This window comes from Haliaeetus albicilla, chromosome 10 (assembly GCF_947461875.1).
Source record: "Haliaeetus albicilla chromosome 10, bHalAlb1.1, whole genome shotgun sequence".
Lineage (NCBI taxonomy): Eukaryota > Metazoa > Chordata > Aves > Accipitriformes > Accipitridae > Haliaeetus > Haliaeetus albicilla.
Window position 1 is genome coordinate 13,829,350 of NC_091492.1, and position 23,437 is coordinate 13,852,786.

At 36.9% G+C, this 23,437-nt stretch overlaps 1 protein-coding gene across 2 annotated transcripts in view; it reads right to left on the minus strand.

Moving 5' to 3' along the window:
- URI1 (URI1 prefoldin like chaperone) overlaps positions 1-23,437 on the minus strand; it is a 43,019-nt gene that overhangs the window by 14,244 nt on the left and 5,338 nt on the right. For both annotated transcript variants that reach the window (XM_069793545.1, XM_069793544.1), the window contains exons 2-4: positions 16,181-16,215; positions 12,001-12,079; positions 9,505-9,640 (exon numbers count right to left, since the gene is read on the minus strand). In XM_069793545.1, coding sequence (XP_069649646.1) covers positions 9,505-9,640; positions 12,001-12,079; positions 16,181-16,215 — 250 coding nt within the window. The remainder of the gene's footprint in view (positions 1-9,504; positions 9,641-12,000; positions 12,080-16,180; positions 16,216-23,437) is intronic.

Sequence of the window (23,437 nt, forward strand, 5' to 3'; positions counted from 1 at the left end):
GAGGGCACAATTAAAGCCTTATACTAATAATATTAATAGACTTGCACTCTTTGTTCAACTCAAAACTAATACAAATGCAAATTTTCAGGAGGGAAGACTTACTACATAAATTAGTTTCAACAGAGGATCTCTAAGACCTTGCACCTACTGGTCCTATATACCCTGAAGGAGCTAAAAGCCTTTGTGAAGAAGTAAGCTGATTTTCTATTTTAAAATTCTTTTTTTGAATCATTAAAGCAATATAAGAAGATGTCTCATACAATACTATGAAGGAGGCAAAGAGATCCTCTGTACCATGGGATCAGCAAAGTCACACTTCAAGAAACTTTTTTAAGCAGTAACTCACTTCATGAATCTAGCTAGCTCCTCCCTCAGCATTGCTTCTCTGCTTACAGTACTTACATGATAACCAGTACTGTAGCATGTAAAAAACCTCATGCACCTTAAATTATTTATTTTCACAACATACAAGTATGGCAGAGCACCCTGCTATTCCCGTTTTACAGACAGGAACATATAATGAGGGAAAATTTAACCACAAAATATTCTAGTTGAAAAACTATTTTCAAAGTATTTTCTCAATATTCTTACTCCTTTCTTTAACTCTCCTTCTGCCTGTTAACTTTAGTATTTGATTAAGTATCTCTCTGGTCTAGAGGCTACTCCTAAAAAGTTTCAAGTTCATACATAGCTACTCCCCATAGTTTTCTGGCTAGGGTAGGCAGTTGTAAATGTTGCAGAGATTGCGTTTATCATAACGATAGGCCTTTCAGATAAGGATGTGTGAAAATATACTAATAATCACAACATGATTACAAAATGCACTTAAGTATGCAAAATGAGTCTGTAGTTGTATTTAGAAAATAAAATCTACTTAGTGACTCAGACTTCTACAAACAGGTTCAGATCCCTCCTCCCCCTCTACACACGCAGAACAGGGAATTATGCACAAAACAGTCAAGGCAAAACACAACTACCGCCAAGTGTGTGAGATTACTCTCATCCTAATTTTAACAGATTCAGTCCTGTATGTTTTTTTCCCTGTTGATATTTCACAGTGTATTAAATACAATTCCTTAAAAATATATTACTTGCAGTAAATAGTTTAGAAAGCAATTATGCATTTTGGAAAAGGCTACTAAAGCAAACGTCCATCCTTGCCAACAAGAAGCATGAAGACACGGATCAGGCTTTTGGGAACCTACACATCAAACGTGCAGTCATCTCCAGTAGTGTTTCTAAGAAAGAGCTTAAGATTCTCCCCTGAAAAATGCTCTGCATTTCCTACTGGATGAAATACTATTTCCAAAAAATATTCAACATCTCAAGCAGTGCCAACACACACCCTTCAGAGGACACAGCTCCTTCCACACGCAATCAGGGTCCTGCTCCCCTTACACAACTCATTCCGAGAGCTGCCTTGTCCTCCATCAGACACAGCAGCGATCACCTCTCGCACTCAGCTTTTATTCTTCAGTTAATTCCTATCAACATCATCCACAGCTTTTTTTGGTGTATAACGCACCCTCCAAAGTCCAAATCAGAGAGAGGTGGATAGTTTTCGTACAAAATGCTCCCATCTGTGCTTTCAGCTCTTGAAGGTAGTCTCAATGTACATAAACGTCTAGCCTGAGACCAGTTTTTCTCAGGCTTTTATTTTACATTCATAGTAAATGTGATGCTCAGCTGTTTCTTAAACATCACGAGTGTCTCAGTCATTGCCTGTATACCTAAATATTGTTCAACAGCCATCTAGGTTACGCTGCTCCTGGAGCACCAGCTTGCAATGCTGCTTCCCGGACAGGAACACATTGGTTTGCTCTGTTAGTTAAGGACACTGAGCAGTTACCCACCACGTTTTATTCTAAAATGCTGTACAAGCACTAACTAATCCTCCCAGCTCCCTGCAAGGGAGGTTAAGTATCACTCTCTCCTATTTTACAGATGAAGAAACAGACAGTTTAAGTGATTTGCCCTGGGCCACACAGCACATCAGTGGACAGCTGGGATCACCGTGACACTCCATCCCCAGTCAGCCCACTGGGTCACTCGCGCCTGCCCTGCCAGCGGAAAGCCAGGGCTCCCAGTCAACCAAAGGAGAGACCTTCCCGTGGCCAGGCCCCTCAGCAAAGAAGGGGTCTCCTGGAAAAGGGTTCGTGCACCTAACTGCATGGAAAGCTCAGGGTTTCGTGTTTTAAACTTGCCACTGCGCATCCTGAAAGCCTCCAACATCATTCACTGAGCTTTAAAATGTACCGTATCTAGCGAGAAACAATTCATTTTACAAACTACAGGGGGTTTTTTAGTCATTGGGACCCCCAGAAAAAATATCAGTAGGGTAAGAGAGGCTCCATAGTCTCCTCCTCTTACTACCCTGTGGTTTAAGCTTCTTAGAGCCTTTTAAGACGGATTGAACCAGAGGCTGTTGTCCAACTTTGTCACATCCAATAACCTGAGAAAAGTCTGACATGGCTTTCAGGTGAACCCGAGTAGTTCCTATTTACATGTCTCACCTAAACCACTTGGAAAGATAGTTCAGCGCCACAAACAAGCCACAGTCTCTAGGACTGTTTTCCAGGACCACCAAAAGGAAAAGGTATTTGAATCAGAAATCACGATATGTAGATTTCCTCTGCGCAGCAGTCTCTGAATATTTACAGGCAGCAAGATTTCTTTACAGTTAGATCATTCCTTCCCAGCTCCCTTATTAGTCTGAAAGGACTTGACTGAATTTCCTTACACCATGATTAGCTGTTTTTGAGATGAAGCCCTTTGCTTGCAACATATACACTGGCAGAGGAAAAAAATAATTGGGGAACACATTTCATATTGTTGAAATGAAGTCCACCGAAGCCAGATTTTACAAGACATGACAACGTACTAATGCCAAACTGACACAAATTCTCATCTATGCATTTTGGCTTTAATGGGTTAATTAGCTTGGCTGGATACAAATTTTAATTATCTGAGTTTGACACTAATGTCCTTGGAGTGTCGTCTATAAGGATTTGGGAATCATAGACATTATTTTAGTTACTTCTGGAAACTGTGTGTTACACTGGGATTTAAATAGTGAGAACAGGTTGATCTATTTTGAAACGTCAGACTTTGTGAAACAGGACAAACTGAGATGAAGCTGAAACCTGGTCTACCTTGCTAGGTTCAGTTAGTCTTCAGAGGAGTCTCATAGATATAACACAGAAGACTGGAAAGTTAGGAAATAACCTCCTTTGAGGATAGATGACTGGAGAGAAAATTTAGATTAACAAAGCAACTGAGATTTAGAGTTAAGATCTCTTCATCATCTAATGCAGTTTCTCAAGTAGAAGGTAACCAGTCTTAAGATGGTTATATTAACACAGAGTGTTTATACAAACCAGGGAACAACCACCTACCTCAGTTACTGACAGCAGCTCAGCTCCTCCAGAGTGAGAACCCAGTACATGCACCTGAAGGCAGTACCTCAGCGGTTCTGACTCTCCACCATGGAAATGCTGGGCTGCCACCATCCCATTTCAGGTGCAGAAGGGAAGTTACATGGGGGAACCACAGAATAGCATTTTGCATGCAAATTCTTTGATCAGCAATTTCTAGCACAATTATGACTGACCCCTGAACAAAACAAGAATACCTATCATGCAGTCTGTTAATGGAGCATGTTAATATCACTGAGGCTGGAGGTAAAGTATCATGCAATCTAATGCACATACTCCACTTCTGAATTCTTTGGAGATGGAATTTATTTCCTTGCAAAAGTACAGCACTACAATTATAAGTACTATTAATGTGTTATGGCATGCTATTTTAAGTGCATTACTTATTTTCTTGCTTTTAAGGGTCTGCGTAAGTAGATCAATCATCTGAGGATTTTTAACTGTATTTCAATAAATATATATTTAATCTGCAACAAAATATTTTTTTAGTCAACAATTTTCCAACAAACTATCACAGGTTACTCGAAACAAGATCTGCAGTTCTGCAGAAAGTATTATCTACTAAGAGCTTTTCAAAACACCCTTCTGTTTTTCTATTCTTTTCTGTTCATTTTTCTAGAGATGCATTTGTTTTAAGATTCAAAAGAGAATCCTGATTGCTTTTTGTGTATACAGATTTAAGCTCTCTTTGTGCTTGCAACAACATAAATAAATTCATTCTTTATAACAGCAACTGCACTAGTTCTTTAAAATGCAATGCAACCCTTTGTGCAGTAGCTTTGTGCCTTTTAGAGACAACCTTCATTTTGCTTTCCATGTTCCCTTGGTATCAAAACCAAAGACATTTGGATTTTCTTCTGTAAAAATTTGTGTAGATAATTTTGCTTTAGGAACACTAAGTAAATGCAAAGCATTCCTCTTTTAGGTTCACACACCTATGTAATTGCTAGAATTATATGAATACATTTAAATTCCTCCTAAATGAAGGAGGGTGGCATTCAGACAACTCCTCTGCTGCCCAGTAAGAATTATAAAAAGGTGGGGGCTTCTTTGAATCACAATATGTAACTTCCAGAAAGGAGTCTATTCTCCTCACTTTCTTCCACTGTGTTCTGGTTAAAATACCTAGACTGTGGTCCTGTGAGAAACCAAACACCTCCTGGGAGCTGCAGAGCAGATTTAGAGCACTTAGCACTCCACCAAATCAGCTCCTAACTTAACAAGGGTAAGGAAGGAAGTGATGGAGGTTATCAAACTAAAAAGTGATCATCGCAAAAATGGTAAAAAAATGTTCAAAAGCACAGCAAAAGAAAATTCTCCAGCATGCAGAAAAAGAGCAGAATTTTTTTTTAATAAAGAAAAGCAACAGCTAGATTTCTTTGTAACACTGCCTGCATTTTTTGTTTTCCCCCCAAAAAGTGAGTAGGCAAGTTTGTGTTACATTCTTTAGAATATAAAGGAAGTTATTTTCACCCTTGGATGAAACATTAAAACCTCTAAAGGCCTCACTCATTCACGGATGGGAAATGGAAAGCCTTCCTATCATATATTTTGGAGACAATATCCTTTTTTCTGGAACTGCTGATAAGGAACAAATTCAAACTGGTCCTCATCCGCCTGGATCATCTTATTTATTAAAAACAATGGTATCTTTTAAACCTTGTATACTAAGCTATCGGTCAATTTTGATTGACACAAATATTTGTATTAAAGGTTACATACTGCAATTTACAATTGGGTACTATCACAATACTGTATGTTAATGCAATCAGTATTTTCATTTCATGAATTCATTTGCAGCATGACACTGCAAGGGTATTCTTACATATACTGAAGACACAATTGCTAAGTAGTTCAACAATTCTCCTTTAAGTGGGATTTTTTTTTTTATCTGATAAATTTTTAACACAATAAAACCACTCCTAGTTCTGCGTGCAAGTTTTAATTTCCCACCTTTTAAAGTGTTTAGACACTTGGAATACCTAGCATACTGAATTAATCCACAAATATTTACAAGAAAAATCTATTTAATTTCTTTCTATAGTAACTACCACAGGGACTATTGTAATGAAAAATTTCCCATCTTAAAGAATTAATGCGATTACTGATATAGAGAAAAAATGTAATTTATATCATCGCAAACACGTAAAAGATATAATCCCATATTCACAAAAAGAATCTTTATTCCCTCTTTGAATTCTGAGACAATACAGTCTTGCCTTGAGGAGAACAGAAATATTATGAAGTACCTTAAGCAAGATAATTGTAAGAGAAAAAACTACTGTTGCATTATTGTTGTGCTAAACTGTGACATACTTAAAAAGCTAATTTCTTTTATTATAATAGAATTTGGTGTGCATATCCTTTAATCTACTTCGCTATTTCTTCACATTTTTACACACAAACATATGTGTAAAGTGTTTCCCATTATCTGTACTACCTGGTTTAACAAACGGCAACAAATTTAAAACAATTAAAGATATACTTGGCAACTCCATAAACTTCACTAGATTTATTTTTTTAACAGTTTGGGAACTAACTGAACATCTAGGATGTCACAAAAATGTGCAGCAAATTAAAGATCTACTGCAACTCAAATATTATTCAAGAAGACATGATCAATATTTTATGAAAAAGAAACATTTGACATGAGTGTCCCAAATTTTACCAAATACATTTCAACCAATCACAATGCTGAACAGTTTGCATCTAAATCAAAAGCTAAGCAAACAAAAATGTAGCCCCAAAATAGGGCTTTCTACGGCTATGTCAGTTACAGTGCATTTACTTTTAAGATTCAGTACAGTCACCCTTCAATTATTCCTTTCACTTAAATAAATTTTAACCAAGAAATTAATCTGCTGTGCCTGGGAATTTCTCTATTCCACAGAAGCAAACAGTTTTTCACTTGTCCTGCTTTAAAAAGCAAATTTAACAAAACTAATAAGACAAAAAGGATGACCTAATTAGTACTAAGTAATATTTAAAGCTTTTATATATAGTACACTCTTATTGCTACCCCTAACTTCCAAGGCATTATACTCACTGATATTATCTGATTTATCTGGCACTGTTACTGCTTAAGCATGCAAATTCATATTTTCAATTCTTGTATGCATCTAACATACACAGAAGGAATCAAACTGCAAAGAAAATTTTCTGTGAACCTTGATTAAATTAACTGTTAGGGCAGTGGTGTCCTCAAAGGCAAACAGGGTCACCCCTGGCGACCAGAGGTCTTCAATGGGCAGACCCACACAAAACTAGTCAAAGACAATAAGGTAAACTCCCCAGAACCAGTAAGAAACAACACTGAGAGTGAGTTATAGGAATCTCTTACCCTTTTCTACCCAAGAGCCAGTCCCACTAGAAAACTTAAACCCTGAACAGATGCTTTCGCACTCCTCACTACTCAGGAAAGTGGGCACAAGATATGGTAAACAATGAAAGTGTGTCTTGCATTTATTTCCTTACAACTCTTAATTTCTGTTAAAGCACTGAATTATTAGTGCTATACTAATTAAGTTCATTTCAGTTATCTGAACAGATTTGACCAGCTAGTTATGAAAATAACACCCATCTAAATTAAAGAGAGTAGCATTGGATAAAAAAATATAGGTCACTGAAGAAACAAACCATCGACAAATATTGCTAGCTTTCTGTTCAGGAAGCAATTTCAGCATGAGCCTTTCTTTGCTCTGTTCAGGCCCCAATTCCTATATATCAAAGCCTTTAAGCACACACTGGCCTTAAGCACATGCTTAAAAAAGCTTTGCTGTGTTAGGACCTTCCGACTGGCACACAGTACATTCAGGACTGCTTGCAATGTAATCCCCTGCAGTAAGCATGCCCTCTTTTCCAGTGTGTGTGACCTACTCACGAAATTTATGTCCAAAACAAAAAGATTATGTACTAAAAATCAAATCACACTGTGTCAATGTAAGGACAATGCCCAATATACATCACCCTGTAAACTATGAAGGCTCTACGCTCACAAAATACCAGTGAAATGAGAAGTTATAACTATGAAAATAACTACAGTGCAATACACAAAAGAGACTTTAAACTAATACTTGTGAAACATCAGTCTTTCACATTTGTGCCACAAGCGGCCAATTCACATTAAATAGCAATGGCCTACAGGTCTTCCACGTATGTAACTTTTTTCTAACTAGAATAAACAAATAAAATCTCCAGTATTCTCCTCTAACTTGCCCTCATTTAGTGTGAAAATGGTTGAAAAGAAAGTCAGTTGTATTTTTTAAATGGAGAAAAGTGTATGTATGAAAGAATTTTTATTTTTTTCCAGAATCATATGTACTAATATGGGTTTTATCATCCAAAACTGAAGAGTCCTTTAAATAAAAAGTTTTTAGTTAATATCAGTGTTTTGGAGCCTCCCACTGGCAGCCATCACACAGCTGAAGTGAGCTATCAGCTGAATGGAGGGTTTATATCCAGCATCAATGACTATTTTGCTTTAAAGGAAATTAGTATTTCTGAGTTTGTATTTTAAATGCAATTTAAAAGATCATAAAGGAAAGAATCCAGCATTTATTGTGTGTCTCCCAGCAGACTACCCAATGTTCAAACATCTACTATGCAAAGGTCAAATGATTTCACTGAATGCAATGGTGACAAAAATATTCTGCAGCACTGAAAAAAATATCAGATGATCAAAGAAAAAGATATGGACCTGAGATCTCGCAAGAGTCACAATAAATAATGTAGATTCAGTTCAGTAAGAAAGAAAATTGTGAAGTTGTGTCAGGAGAACCAGATTAAGAAAGATAATAGGTAAAATACAAATTACAGACTTTTGGCAATGTTCTTCATAAAGGAATATTTTAAAGTAATATAGCAAATGAATTTTTCTAAAAAAGCTAACTTTTCTAACACAAATATTGTTTGCACAGAATTGAAAAGAAAAATGTATTCAGATAGGGAACCTCTGAGGTATTCTGCTGCAGGCAGCAACATGGATAGCTGAACTCAAACAAAAATCCAGTGTAAATAGTTGTGGTAGTTGTAACATACACAGGGTAAAGCTGCAGTGAGCACTCATTCAGGAAAGAGACAGATTACAGGTAAAACCAATATGAAAAAAGTTTACTCAAACGCTTATCTGAAGCAAACAGCAAAGGCTAATAGGTACCAATTTATTTTCCATTTTATTGTGCTTTTCCTTCCTTGACATTTACATCAAATATTTTAGGCTCTTACTCTTTCTAACATAAAGAGGTTCCAAAGTGCCCCACGCGCACCACTTCCTGCTGGTCTTGGCTCTTCAAAGCCAAGATCTCACCACCAACTGAAGAGAGCTGGAAATAAAAACAGAAATTGCCTCTCTGACTCTGTGATGTGCTGCTATGTAAGATGAATTTGGTGGTCACCAACAACACCTGATCTGGGGAGATCCAGGGGATCTCTCCACATCAGTGGCTAAGAACGTTGAGGGCAAGAGGCAGAAATGCAGCTGAGCAGCAAGTAAGGAAAAAAAAAAAACAACAAGCAGGAGTAAAGCATGCATAGAGGGAGAAGAAAGCTGGAAAATGGTATGGACAAAGGAAAAAAAAAACCAGAGGACAAGGCAGCAAAGAAATGAGATGAGACAAGGGAACAGAATATAGGGAATAAGATAACTAAGAGCAAAAATACAATGTGATGCTTACTTTCTAGAAGAGAATACAGCATTTCTCACATTAAATAAAAGTGAAAGGAGGTTTTTAGTTTGTTTTGTTTTTTCTTTTTTTTACTTTTGTGTATAATAAACAAATGAACAAATCCTGACTGAACTTGTATTCTAACATCTAACATCAAAACCTGAATTTTGGTAACTTAAGCTGATGTATCATTAAAAAAAAAGCTCTGGCTAGATGTTTAAAAAGACCTGGACATATCCAATCAAATACCAAGTAAAGATGGAAAATAAGGTGCTAAATTGGGATTACATCCAAATGAGACTTCTGTTAGCAAGCTCACAAAAAAAACTGTACATGCTACTGATTTTATATATTAATACAAAGACACATAATTTTGACTATTAAATTACATTCAGAAACATACATACGTTTTTTTCTGTGCTCAACCAGCGCAACAGCCTGCTTTGCTGAGCATTTTGAAAACCAGTTGTCCCCAAGCAGAACAGTAACCTCATTGGTGTGGACAAGTTTTCCTGGCATGAAGGCAAGAGGACCAAAAGGTACCTGTCAAAGGCACAGAAGAAACTGCTGAAAATCACTAATGAAAATAAAACCTAGACAGTCATTCATGTCTTAGTTTTTTAAAAAAAGTAAAATACAGAGTTAAAGAAATAAAAATTCTCCAGCAGTTATTTAATGACTAACCCTTCATAAATATTCAAATGACCAGACCCATTTGAATTTAGTATTGTACTTACAAAATCAGAAAAGTGGAATTTAACTAGACAAGTTGTTTTGTGACATAAAGCTATAGTATAGCTGAATGCTCCCATAGAAAACAAATTCACTTAATCCTAACATGTAAACCTTGACAAAATTACCATTTAGGGGAGTTATATATTTGTTATACACAGACTACACTCATTTCCTAATAAAAGCAAGTTTAGTTTTGCTAAAACTTTTAAAATACTTAAACAGGTATGGTCAACTCACAGATGAGTTGCTTTTCTCAACATCTGGCTTGCTAATAGTGAGTACCTAGAAACTTCAGTGTTAAGTTTGTGTGGGCCACTGGCAGGATCACAGACTGTGCTTAATCTCACTTTATCATTCACCAGTATGCAGACGTCAACCTTCAAGCAATGCTGCACCAAGCAACACCCATCCTCTAATGACTGTCCAGGCACAGGAACAATACAGAAAACCAGAATACTTCAGACAGGAGTACCTTGGTGATAAACATGTGTTGTAACTTTAAGAGGTGCTTCTTAAAATGTGTAACCCCCATTTTAACATGTATTACAACGTGTAGGATACCATTTTTATGAATGTAGAAATTTTATTAATTTCTACAGCCCATGCTTTACAGACGTTGCTTGGGCAAGTCCTATTGCTGAGGAGGAGCTTTGGCCACCCTCACTCCTGTCTCCTGCACCAGCCCCCAGCATTCATACCCTCAGACCTACTGCCACCTGCCTGGCTGCCTTTGGGCTTCAATTGCAAAGAAATTAGGAGACCAAAAATCACATTAAAGTTAAAATGGAGGTGGCAAAAAGCTAAGAACCACATCCACATCAAGTTTTCTTTCTCAGGGTAAAAAGAGATATGTATCAGCCAGTTTGTATCAGTTCCTCCTATTTTACTCCTCTTCAGCCTTCTTCATTTCCTTCAGAGTAGCCACTTGCTTTCTCATTGCATTTGTGCTGAAGGAAAGCACTTGGCCTAGTGGATCTGTTTCCTTGGAAAGTGATCTTCCCTAGCTTCAGTATCCAGGAGGGTACCAATGCTCGAAACAGTTCTCCAGTAGGCAGGATCCTGACATTAAGACTATGCAGAATGTGCTTTTCCTACATGTGTACCCTTCCTGAGTCGGTTTTCAAGTAGCAGACTGCACCATTTGCCTGTTCACTCTTCCCCCAGAATGATGAAAGCAAAATTGAAAACATACGAAAATATTTGGCTAACAGGATAGGAACTATTTACGTACATTTAAAATAACAGATGTGAGTTGACATTGCTGCTTTAACTAAGGATAAGCCCTATCTAGCTTTTTTAAAAATAGGGTTTCTTCTGTGCTTCGAAACAACACAAATCTTTTTGTTCTACATCATGTGGCCACACACATATACATATGGCAAATGGACTACATGCATAAAATCCAGAGCTGAACTGTTAGCACAGGAAAGGGAAACACTGTCTTTCCCACATGGTAAGTGTACTCCAATGCCATCTTACTAACAACTCAACTCTGTACGCTGAGCCAGGCTGCCAAGGAAGCAAGCAGTCAGGCACTTTGTGCTGAAATTAGCTATTCAGTTACTTCCAGTACAACTTCCCTCCCTTCAAAGATATATCTTGAATTGGACCTGAGAAGGGAGGAGTTAAAAAAGAAAGAAAAGCCAATTTGGTCAAAATTCTAGTGAGTGCAAGTCAACAGGGTAAAGTTTACACAGGGAGCTGTGCAGTTGTTAGGGAAGATTCAAAGCACCAGGAAAGATCGTTATGTCAATGTGAAGATCGGTGAAACAAAAATTAGCAGCACTTTTTAATGTAAAAATCAATGTTCTAGGGTTTATTTCCATGAATCAGGAAACACTATGGCCACTTTCTTCTCAGGAAATGACTAAGCACCATAATTCAGTCATAATTATAGTTTTCTATACATTAGATTTACATATCAAACATGTCAGGTTTTGTGTTAGCATTTATGTCATCAGTTCTCAGTTGTCAATAACATCATAATTTACAAAGGATTTCAAAGAAAAGAGAAAGAAACAAAAGCAAAGGTTTAACTAATATCATAATAAATGCAACATTACAAAGTACTACATGGCAACCTGAAAAACACCTCACTGCCAGTGCAGATACCTGAGTTACTAAAAATTTTAGCCCATTTTCTCCTATGAACCCTGCAGCATACATACCATGATATCGTAGGACAGTTTATCGGGCAATGTACAGAGTCGTTCCTGAAGAGCCTCATAATCACTCTCCACCTTCTTCCTGTTGACAAATTCAATTTGATTCAATTTCGTATCTAAAGTAAAGACTTAATGCTTTTCCGCTAGTAATTCAACAACACACAAAAAATAAAGAAAAATAAACTATTTTACTCTTAAACACATACAGTTGATAGATTAATAACTTATTTATAAAAGATTTGGGAAGACAAACATAATAGCTAGATTATTTTAGAATAACATGTATTAAAATAGGGACATTATTATTTTAGCATGTCTCTTTCTGAATTTTAATTTTTTATGGTGCAAAGAATCAGTTCTTTCACTAGGATTTGGCATATCTCACTCCATGTTCAAGTTCAACAGTTATACCACCATCAATATTTAGAAAAATAACTGAAAATCCAGTTTGTAAGAGGCAAATTCTTCAAAGTATCACTTGTAATGAAGAATTCATGACCTTGGTTTGACCTGACATAAACGGGCAAAATTTTAATTAATTCTGATTTTCAAGTGAACTTTGTGTTCCTACCAAGAGCCAACACTCCTGAAAGATGGCTTGACCACCAGGATTCTGTCGCATCTTCAATCCCTGACAAGGGACAATATAGGTGAAGAACATCCCTTCTGCTGTTTCTCTATCCAAAATGTAAATGAGAGTCAAGCTGCATGTTGCTACCCAAGACAGAAATGGCTTGGTGAACTTGGACAAATTATTCCCACGGCAGACACCTGGCTCTTCAGAGGACTTTGCAAGATACAGCGTTTCAATTGTTACAAGGATTTTTTTCCTTTGTGTGCAAAACAAGCAACTACACTCCCTCTAAAAAAGCCGCCTTTTGTGAAGACATTCTTAAATACTTAAATTTGGCTGGAAAAAGTCTTTTAATGGACCACTGCCATTCTGAAGATGGTCAGAAATCAGATCCTGCATGAAGTAGCTGGCATGTAAAAGTCAGGTTTGATGATATTGTTTACTTGTACTTCAAAATAGTAAAAATATATATGGTAGTAAATTCTGCAATAAAAGGCAACTGAAAGCACGGAGCAGCACACTTAACAACGCTGACCCAAGATGCAAATTACAGGTTTTCTGAGGATGATTCAGGAAAGCAATCTATAAATGTGCTGGAAAATGAATGTCATAGTTGATAACACAACTCTCAAAATATGATCATTGATTTTATTAGATTCGTAAGCAGACTGAAATCTTCTTCAGCATTTGTTACAAAAAACTATCTGATGCTCCTATGTTTTGACTCATTTGCCTATGTTTTGACTCATTTGCTTCCATAGTTGAACTTTGCTGTAACCACCCCACTTTATACCTGGAGTACTTCACATTTTAAGTTCCTGAAGTGGTCCTGAAAAAAAGAATTTAGGTTTTTGTGCCACTTGGACATTAAAACCATATTCCATATAACTGATTTACAAAAGATGCTTGCTGCTGCTTTGTTTTGACAGTGGATTTCTCCCAGACATTTTAGGCAAGTTTCTCTGTCCATTGCCCACATCAAAGTGAAAATATAATAGACTTCCTTCAAAGAGGAAGGACAAACTCATGAATCTTAACAAAATTCACTGAGATGTTTTGGAGGGGGGAAGCAATATAATGACAACTTGGTGTCAACAATAACGATCGATTACTTTATGATGTTTACAGAATTCAGCCTTTGCCTCACAGAGATCGGTATTTGAGAAATGGACACTGATGCACTCCAACCACCCGCTGAAAAACAAACACGATCTCCAAGCCAAAGGCCTTGTCCATGTCTCAAACACAAGGAGAAGACTCTATGGGAGGAGAATGGCATGAAAATCCCCCCCGCTCGCAGTGGGATTAAACATTCCCATTGTTTCATGGCTGAGTCACTCAACACTTCTTCATTAATCTGAAAAGAAGATACTGCCTTTAAGATCTGACTGCTGCCCGTTACTGAATAATCTAATCAGGGTACAGGAGAAATCACTTGCTACAAAAGCTGTTTTGCTTTACAGAGCAAAGTATGTTTCTGTTTTCAGTGGGCCCTTTGCTGATCAAACCTCCACCATGGGAATCTCTAAAACTGCGGCCACATCCTGAACTGGACCATAGAGATAAAGAAAATTAAAATCAATCCTTTTTAACTAATTGGCCTGAAATAGCATTACTTAAGGAAGGAAGCAGACCTCCCTTCTTCACCTATAGCTGATGGTGACACAAGCTCTGGGGTATGCTGGCACTATGCTCAGTCCCAATACACAATGAAGAATCAAAGTGAACAGAGAGGATGAATATTTGGACTCCAGCTATAAACACATCCCTAGACGGGGAAACACATGTCTAGATGTTTAATCCCATACCAGATCCATTATTGGATTCATGGCTTTAGAAATATACTTCAAAAAGTGTACTGAAAAATTAAAAAGAAAATAATTTAATGGAAACATATTGAAGCTGAGCATTTCAAAACCCTGTTGTTATTCACCCAATTCTATTTAACATTATTCTGTGTCACTGACTACTTAAAAGGTCTTATATGAACAAATTACTCAGTTGAAACAAGAGCACTCAGCTCTTGCACAATCAAGATCTAAATAAGGGTACTAAATTTTAAATAATTTTTTTATAAAGTGAAGATTGTATCGATGCTGTAGAAATTGCTTTTTACATAAAAGATATTAGTAAGTTAGGTTTTCCTTTTGACATTCTGTGCCCAAAATCCCCAACTTCATGGGCCACTCTGGCCAGAGTTTGCACAAAAGCAAACACAAGAGCAACTTCTCCTTCCAAGCCAACCCTCCCTCCCCAATCCACAAATCTCAGCCATTTTTATAAGAGGAAATAATTTTCACAACCTTCCAGACTTTTAAAAATCTGTTTGAATTTTATGGTTTTCTGAATATTAGTTTATTTCTGAAAAATACTGTCTCTTAGTGAAAAGAATATACATGCAGAATTTCACACGGGACCAAATTGGTACGGACACTGCAAAGCTCCTGAAGAAGTACATGTGCTACGAATATTCTGCCTGACTTCACCACAGCAACACCAGTAGGCACTTCAATATTTCCCTTATTGAAAATTTATGCAGTCTTTGAATTTTAAACATAAATGAAACATATTAGTTTTAGATTATTTTTGCGAGCCAATAGTCAGAATTTAATATGATGATGTGTATAGATTGCCTAGATTTTTTTCCTCTTATCCAGTGCTTGCAGCCTATGTGCATTTAAACTAAAAACATTTGATACACACTAAATATAAATTATTTGCTTGGAGATCTTTCAGGCATGAAGAAAAAGCCTCTTAAAATAAATTTAAAATATTATATGCTTGATGGTGTATAACCAAAGGTTTAATCTCACCACTAAAGGGGCAGTTGCTGTGATTCTGCAATAACCCTGCAGACAATAATCAAGACAGCTCCTGTTGTTCTCTCAGTAAAATCATGGTAAACACAGCATGGATATATTGTAATTTGATATCTGTAAGATCAACTGTTATATCTCACAGTAACTCACAATATAAGATTTCATTCACCATTAAATGTACATTTTCCTCAGATGCCATACAAAACTATTATTTACTAAGCATGTTTTCTATTAAACATAGATTGCCAACAGAGAAAAAAGTGCCCAGAGATAATTTTTTTACATAACAAACCATTTCTTTCTAAGCATTACAAACTAAGCTTTATCACTTTTTTTTTTTTTTGGGGGGGGGGGGCGGAACAAGGAAACATTACTTTCACATTGTTTTAGCACATGGAGAGGGGGGAAGCAGAATTTCCCCATTTGCTCCATAGTTAGAAAGAAAACAACAAGAATAATTAAATTCTACCCTGGGAGTACCGTTTCACCAATCAGGCAAACTCAGCATTCATGCCACAAGGTTACTTGAGGAAAAATGAGTAATGAGCTGGGTATTTAAAACAGAAGTATAAACACTAAGGCTCAGCGTATTTGTGATTTAAAGTAATGGTATCAGTGGAAAATATACACATTTTAAAGAGAGTACTTTGCAACAATTCTGAGCTACCGCTAACTATAATCCCCAAAACATGCTAGTAGGTATCATTAGAATAAATAGCAATACTTTACTAAAATATAACTAGGTTACTCATCGGTATTTTAGGCATGTAATCAAACATTTTTCACTTACCAGTGCTGGATTTTTTCTTGGCAGCTAGTGACCACCTGTCATTAAAACAGATAACTACTCATGAAAAAAACAAGGCTAAGCACACAGCTGCAATGTCAATGCATCAGAAACTAGAACAGTAGCTTTATAGATTTGGTGGTGTCTCTATATACATTTTTATTTGTCAGTGCAAAGGCATGTGAATGGTAGTTCTTAAGCAGCACACTTTATCACACACTAATGCAGACTGATAACCACAGAAAAAATTACAGCTTTTCAATTCATATTTTGGTACACTACCTGCTCCATAACTATTAGGTGACACACAATATAAGATAAGTAGTAGTTTGTGCAATCTGGAGATCTATTTTCAGTGTTACATGTTTGCAGAATAAGAAAACAACATAAATTATAACAAGACATCAATGTTACTTCCATATTCAGTCATTAAAAAACAAAAAAAAATGAACCCCACAGCACCAAAAACATTTTTTCCTTTACATCAACAAATGTTTCCACTGGCCATTTTAATTTGAAAAAGCACAAATTAATTTTGTGGTGTTTAAATACAAGGATATTTGACACCATTATGGGCTGCTGGCTTCCCTTCTGTTCTTTCTGGGTGTCAGAAAGAGGGAAGTTTTAATCTGAATATTTCACTTATTTCTTCACGCCACAGGCTTTCCCAAGAGATCCAAAATAATTTACAAAATAAAGCACATTGTTAAAATGAATTTTTTTTTCTTTTTTAACTGTATTTTTTTAGACTATGTAGATATAGCAAACAGACAAGATACTGAAACCTGTGACCTTCCCTGGCATAATTACATGGCCATTTTGTCTTTTAAGACATATTCTGATCTCTGAATGGTTACCAAAAATATAACACAAACAATTTCATTCAATTATATGAAATGCAATGAAGCCATGAGGCAATTAAATATGTCTAGACATCTTCTCAATATAAGCATTTTCTAGATTTTTTTTTTTTTTTTACAAATTTCGTTTTTCCTATAGCCAAAATAATGCTAACATTTGAAAGCAATTAATGGGAAAATTTGCAGAGAAAACAATAACATACATTCAACTACCACTGAAATCACTGGAGCAGATAATTTTTTTTTTCCAAACAACAGAATGAAAGACAGGTTTTTTTTTCAGTTAGCATATGTGCTGCTATTGCAAAACAGATCTCAGACCCTGCACTTTCTACTCATACAGGAGTAAAAAAATGGGACTACTTTGTGAGCTAATAGTTCTTTAAACAGAGTAAAGTACTTAAATGAAAAGGATCAGCTCTACATTTGCAGTTACGCTATTTCATAATCCATCAGGAAATTCAGCCAGGTAGCTCATCCCACGTAAGCCAAGTTTAAATTTATCATTTGCTTTAAACTACTATAAATCAAATGCCTAGCAAATGTTTTCCTTAATGTGCAAGCTAACTATTTTTAAGGTTAAGAGTAAAATACAGACTTCTACAGGACATCAACTCAGAAATCTAATTCATACTATTAATATTAAGCCCATTTTAAGAGTAAAGTTTCCATAAAAGGTATAAATCATACAGCACAGCAACATTTGATAACAATGCTAACATACAATGGAGCCCACCACTAACAAGTAGAAGAGTCAGAGCCTATTCTGTCAACATCCTTCATTCTTTCAGTAGTGATTGTGAAGTACACAACATAATTAAGCATACAAAAATGTTTATGGAATCCTTTAAGAGAGTTCCAGTTTAATTGCCCCATTACAGATGAAGATGGAAAAGACAGGAAGCTTTCCATTCCCAATACATGACTCTCCATGCATGAAGTGAGCTAAAACCACAAAAAGAAAAGCCCTGCAAACCGTAAGAGCAGCATGCTCATTAACCTCTACATGATAATCCTTTCATAGCTGCATATTAACTAGTTACATATTCATAATCATTTACATTATTTAGAGGACCTTCTATGAAAATTTCCAGGCTATATCCATTAGCTACAATGTTAAAGGTTACAGAAGATAGTCTACTTAATGTTTCCAGGAAGCTTTTTTAATTAGTAAATATGTAAATTGGGCACATATGCTTTTTATGTTTTTGAAAAATAGTCCATCAGTAAAACAGCATAGGGGCATATGCTGTTTCCATCACCCTTTATCCCCTTTAAAAAAAAAAAAAAAAAAAAAGAAAAATCAATAACATCAATCAATTTTAATTTAATTCTTCTTCTTTGATATAATCTCTCTTGAAGGGATACTAAAGGGTGGAACCAACAACAAACCTTTTCATTTCAGTGGCCAGAATAAAATGAGACCTTTTACAGAAGTGCTAAAATACACCACCTTAAAAATGTTTCAGGCTGCACTTCTGGAACCGAACTCCATTAAAAAAATAGAGAGAAAATAAATACTGAAAAACAGATGGAGATCAATTATGCATATGTCCTTTATTAGGTCAGTCCCACTGTTTGGATAACAACTGGTCTTATCACAGCAAAGAAACAAATAGATAAATATATAAACAAATCTTTGATTCTTTGCCTTTAATCAAACACAGGAAAATCATTAGTCTATCTTCCACACATAATTTATATCTACAGTTACAATTAAAGAATGAAAATTCCTTTCAGGGTAAATAAAATAAATGACCTGTTTGTTCATTTGAGTTCAATGTCTGGACACCTAGTGCCACCAACTATGCATTACTTTTAAGACATCGTAGCAGAAGTGGTATCAATAAACTCTGAATTCTCCCCTTTTAGGCATAAAAATGTATGAGTTTGTGAAAGCATGTGGTTATCAATGGCTTATCTGCATACTAAAATACTTTATTAAACTACTCCTGCAGCAAACTTAATGTTACCTAATCATGGGTCTGGTTATTAAAGCGGGACCCACTGTCAGAAAACACATTACTTTCGTCCAACAGCAACTTGTTAAAATTTAGTGCTTCTCAAGCTCCTAACCAGACAAAGCCACACCTGGGAGCTCCGCGAGTGGCCCCCTGGGACAGCACACCTCTGTGTGCCTGTAACCCAAAGTGTAGTTCCTTCTGGATTAAAAATCAAACTGTTAAAGCAAGAGATCATGCGTTGGTTCTGCCCTCATTACTACTAGGTTGAACTATTTAAAGGGAAGCGTACATTGCTGCTTTTACGGAATCTCATCTCTAGGTTTCTCAAGCAGAGTCACAGCAGAGCAGGAGGATCAGCTTTAGACCTACGATCACTTCCCAACTGTCCCCCAGTTCCACCGTGCCAATCTGAACACAGGGCAGCCTGCAGGCTAGTGACACCCAATCAACACCCAAACAACTCGTATCATACAGCCACAGACTTCACTAGCTGTCTGAAGGCAGGAAATTCCTTTTGTCTGCAACACTTTCTCTCTTTCCAATCTGTTTCTATTCCACCTTCTCTGGGATCTTCCATCTGAAGAGCTCAAAAACTTTTCTATGAATTAAAGTGTACAGTACTTCGGAAAAGCACTGCACTGATCTTGCAGGCTGAGTAACTTAACCACTAACACTGGTCAGGAACGGGGTTAGAAACAGAAGCCAGATCCCCTAACGCAGCAGCCAGGCACTAAAATAACTTGAAACATTTCCTTGGGAATGAAGAGAAGACGAGAAGGATGCTGTAGCATGAAGCTAATTCTTACCTGCACATGCCCTTGGGTCTCTTAATGTGTTCCACGTTACCCCACCTTTCCCCAGCAGGTCCTCACCCTCACATACAAGGGCACCTCTTTCTTCCACCTCATTTTTCCTTATCTGTTACTTCTGCACATGCTCCCATTACTAACAGCTGAATATAATTCTCTGTGGTGCTTCTGATTATCAAGGTGGTGCACAAACAGTTCTGCTCTCCTCTGCAGTCCAAGACTATTTTGTTCTATTTCGGTAGTTCTCCAAGGTGGAGTGCATGCATGCGAATGTCTCTCTCTACTAAGCAGCTAGGCACTGCCTACAAAGGTGATGGGTTTAGCACACTGAGGGTAATTCTTCTCTCTCTCGTCGGTTCTGAAAAGCAATAAGGCAAGCTGCCAAGTCAGAATTTTATTTATGTCTCAGCTCATGAAAAATTATAAGCAACAGAGCTGGTACTGGTATCACCTGTAGACAGTTTCAGGTACCAATGCTAAACCTGCTGTATCCGAGTCACACAGTTATGTTCAAGTCTAAAGAACCAGAAACTGGTATTTTTAAGATGAGAGTTAATTTCAATGAAAACGATGAAAATAAAAATGCCCCATCAGATTAGGAAGAGCTCCTAAATGAATGAGAGACTGTTTCCACACTTGCGGGTATGAACATGGAAATACACAGCATGGCACAAAAGCAAAGTTTCCATTTCAACAAATTGCAAGTTAGGTTTCTAAGAGGCCAAGTAAATGTGTGCTGTTTCTACATGCATACTTGAGTATTTTGGTTCAAAATTGTGGCTCACAATCTGCCTGGTCTTCTGAAATTAGAAGCTAGGGACACAGATCTAATCCCAGCTCTGATTCTATTTCTTCTATATGGCCTTGAGCAAATCACAACCTCTCAGTCTACATTTCTTCATCTGCAAAATGGGGATAATAGTATTAACCTACCCACCTCAGAGTGTTTAATGATGATTAATTAATGTGAGAAAAGCACTCTAAAGATGTAAGAGCACTATATAAGTGATAAAGCATTATTTACCACTTGAAAAGTAATCTGAATAAAATCAGATATGCAAGTAATTTGTTTACATGTAGCAATAATATAATTTGTGACTATTTAATCTTGAATTAGTCTCACTTTAAACATCCCTTTCAATCACATTTCCAGTTACTTAGGGAAAATGACAGTATGGAATATTTTTTGTGGAACAGAGCTAGTAATGAGGTGGTAATTAAAGTAAGGGTCTAATAAAGTCTAAAACCAATGATTTGCCTTCAGGAAACTGTCCCCGCTGTTCAGGACTGCGTAAATATCTCAGTCTTGACCTTGGTTCTGTTGTTCAGAACCTTCCACAAACTACAGTGGAAGTATGCTGGTTTTCTGAAATGCAGATCCACGTTTGCAAGGCTCATGATAAATCCAAGATAATTTCCACTACTGACCTAATTCAGATGACTCCTACTCTGCAGAGTTTTAACTGCTTAACCTTCTACATTCAAGTATTTACTGCAGTTGATAGACACACGAGCTGCCTCCATCTGTAAATGTTTGCAGTATCAAAACCCACTCTGCCATGCAACTCATGCATGAGATTTCTCTGTTGCACCCCCAAACCCTAAAAGTTTACCGATGAAATAACCAGTTCACAATACGACTACGTTACAGAAGAACACTAATGGGTGGTCAAATATTTAATCATCTCTTGGTAACAAGGATGTAACAAGCCACACACAAAATAAACATTTAAAATGAATTTTCTTTTTTTCCTCTAGGAAACTACACAGTACTTGCCTAAAACACAGCAATCACTGATGGAGAAAGACAGAATTAACATTCGCACAATTGTTTTTCCTAGAGCCCCATTTTAAATCAAAATATTAAAAAAAACTATTAAAAGTTCTTCAGTCTGTTGGCACACTGTATGATCTAATGGAAAAGAAAGAAAGCATTTCTGAGCTCTCATTCATTTATTAAATCATATTACTCAAAAAAACTACATTTCAACAAATTATTAACATAAATCCCCCTTTGGGTGGAAACTTTTGCCTTTTGAAGAAATGTGTTTGGGAAGAATACTGAAGGAAAAGAGAGACTGAAAGAAATTTGAATCACGGCAAACATTTCTTTCTAAAGGAAAAAATCTTATTTAAAAATATAACCACAATTTTTACCTTTCTTTACAAGAAAACGAGTGAAGATTACTGTTTTTATATTAATTGTGGGTCTCAGTTTTGCAGAAAAAGTAGTACATAACAATTATTTATCAATAAATAAAAACTAAGTTCTGACCAAAATTATTTTGGGGAACTTAAAAATTGTACTTGAAACATCTAAGAATTACAAAGCAGACAGAAAATGCTTCATCTCTCCTTTGCCGGCTGGGAAATTCTGCCCTCTCAAGACTATTTTATGTTGTGACCACTGCTGTGGTTACAGGTCACACAGACAAATGACTTACAGTTACCTTGCAGTAAGCATGGCACATGTAAGCATGGCAGCCCACTCCCCTGTGACAGCCAGGCAGGCAGTGTCAGCTTACAGGAGCCAGCACCCTTCTTCCTCACTTCAACCGTGAGTTCCCAACACCTTTATGCTGTTTGGCTGTTTGTCAGTCCCCTTTGGGAGTCATTTCAACTCAGAAACCAAGCAAAAATCCCAAGGGCAGCAGGACGTTTTCCACTAAGTGAGTGAGTTTATTCAGCTCTGAACCAACTGAACTGATGCAAGCAGGGAACAAACCACAGTAAGGTCTTGCCTTTCCCTGGTAGCAAGTCAGTATCCATGTCAGGTAACTTCATCTTGAGATAGAGCTAAGGAACTTGTAACTTAATATTTTAGCTTACGTCAGGTAAACATATTCATGTGGCTATACCACATCCTAGCCAAGACAGCGGCAGACCAACATAAGCATAGAATTCCCATGATCTAACTTACCAAACATCTCAAGCAGGTTTTGCAAGCTTTGATGTAGTCTATGAAGCAACAACTATGCTGCTAGCAATACCCAAGTTAACTAGCTTAAAACTGACATGAGCCATGGCACCTGCCTCACAGACATACCTTCAGGCTGTGGTTCAACATTCCGCTGCAGTCCTGAGTAAACCAGTGACCATCCCACCCCATTTCCAGCTACTCAGTTCCACCATCTTATCCTTCCAACCCTGACACAATCTGCTGGCAGATATTTGTGATACTGCACAATCAACCACATTAGGGAACCACACTGGCTGAAAAATAACACAGGAAGAAAAAAAGAAGCAAAAAAGTCAACAACAAAGTTTGGTGTTAAGCTGGATCCCAACCCAGGTCACTGAGCAGTGTCACAAATGTGCCACCCTAAAATTGCTAAAAGGCAGAAACAAGCAGTCACAAAAAAACCCGAAGATTAAAAAGTCATTCACCAAATTAATGTCCTTCCTGGATAACTCACATGATCATTAATGAAATTTCTGAGCAAGTAACTGAGACTGTTGCTCACAACTGCTCTAACTGCATATGAGCATGGCCACAGCTCAAAGGGCCAGTCCACTTTCACCCATCGCTGGCTGGGCATCTCCCTCGCCACATTCGTGCCAGCATCTGACACGACCATTTTGGGATGCATTACTGGATTCCTCTTGCCCCACAGCAGTCTGATCCAA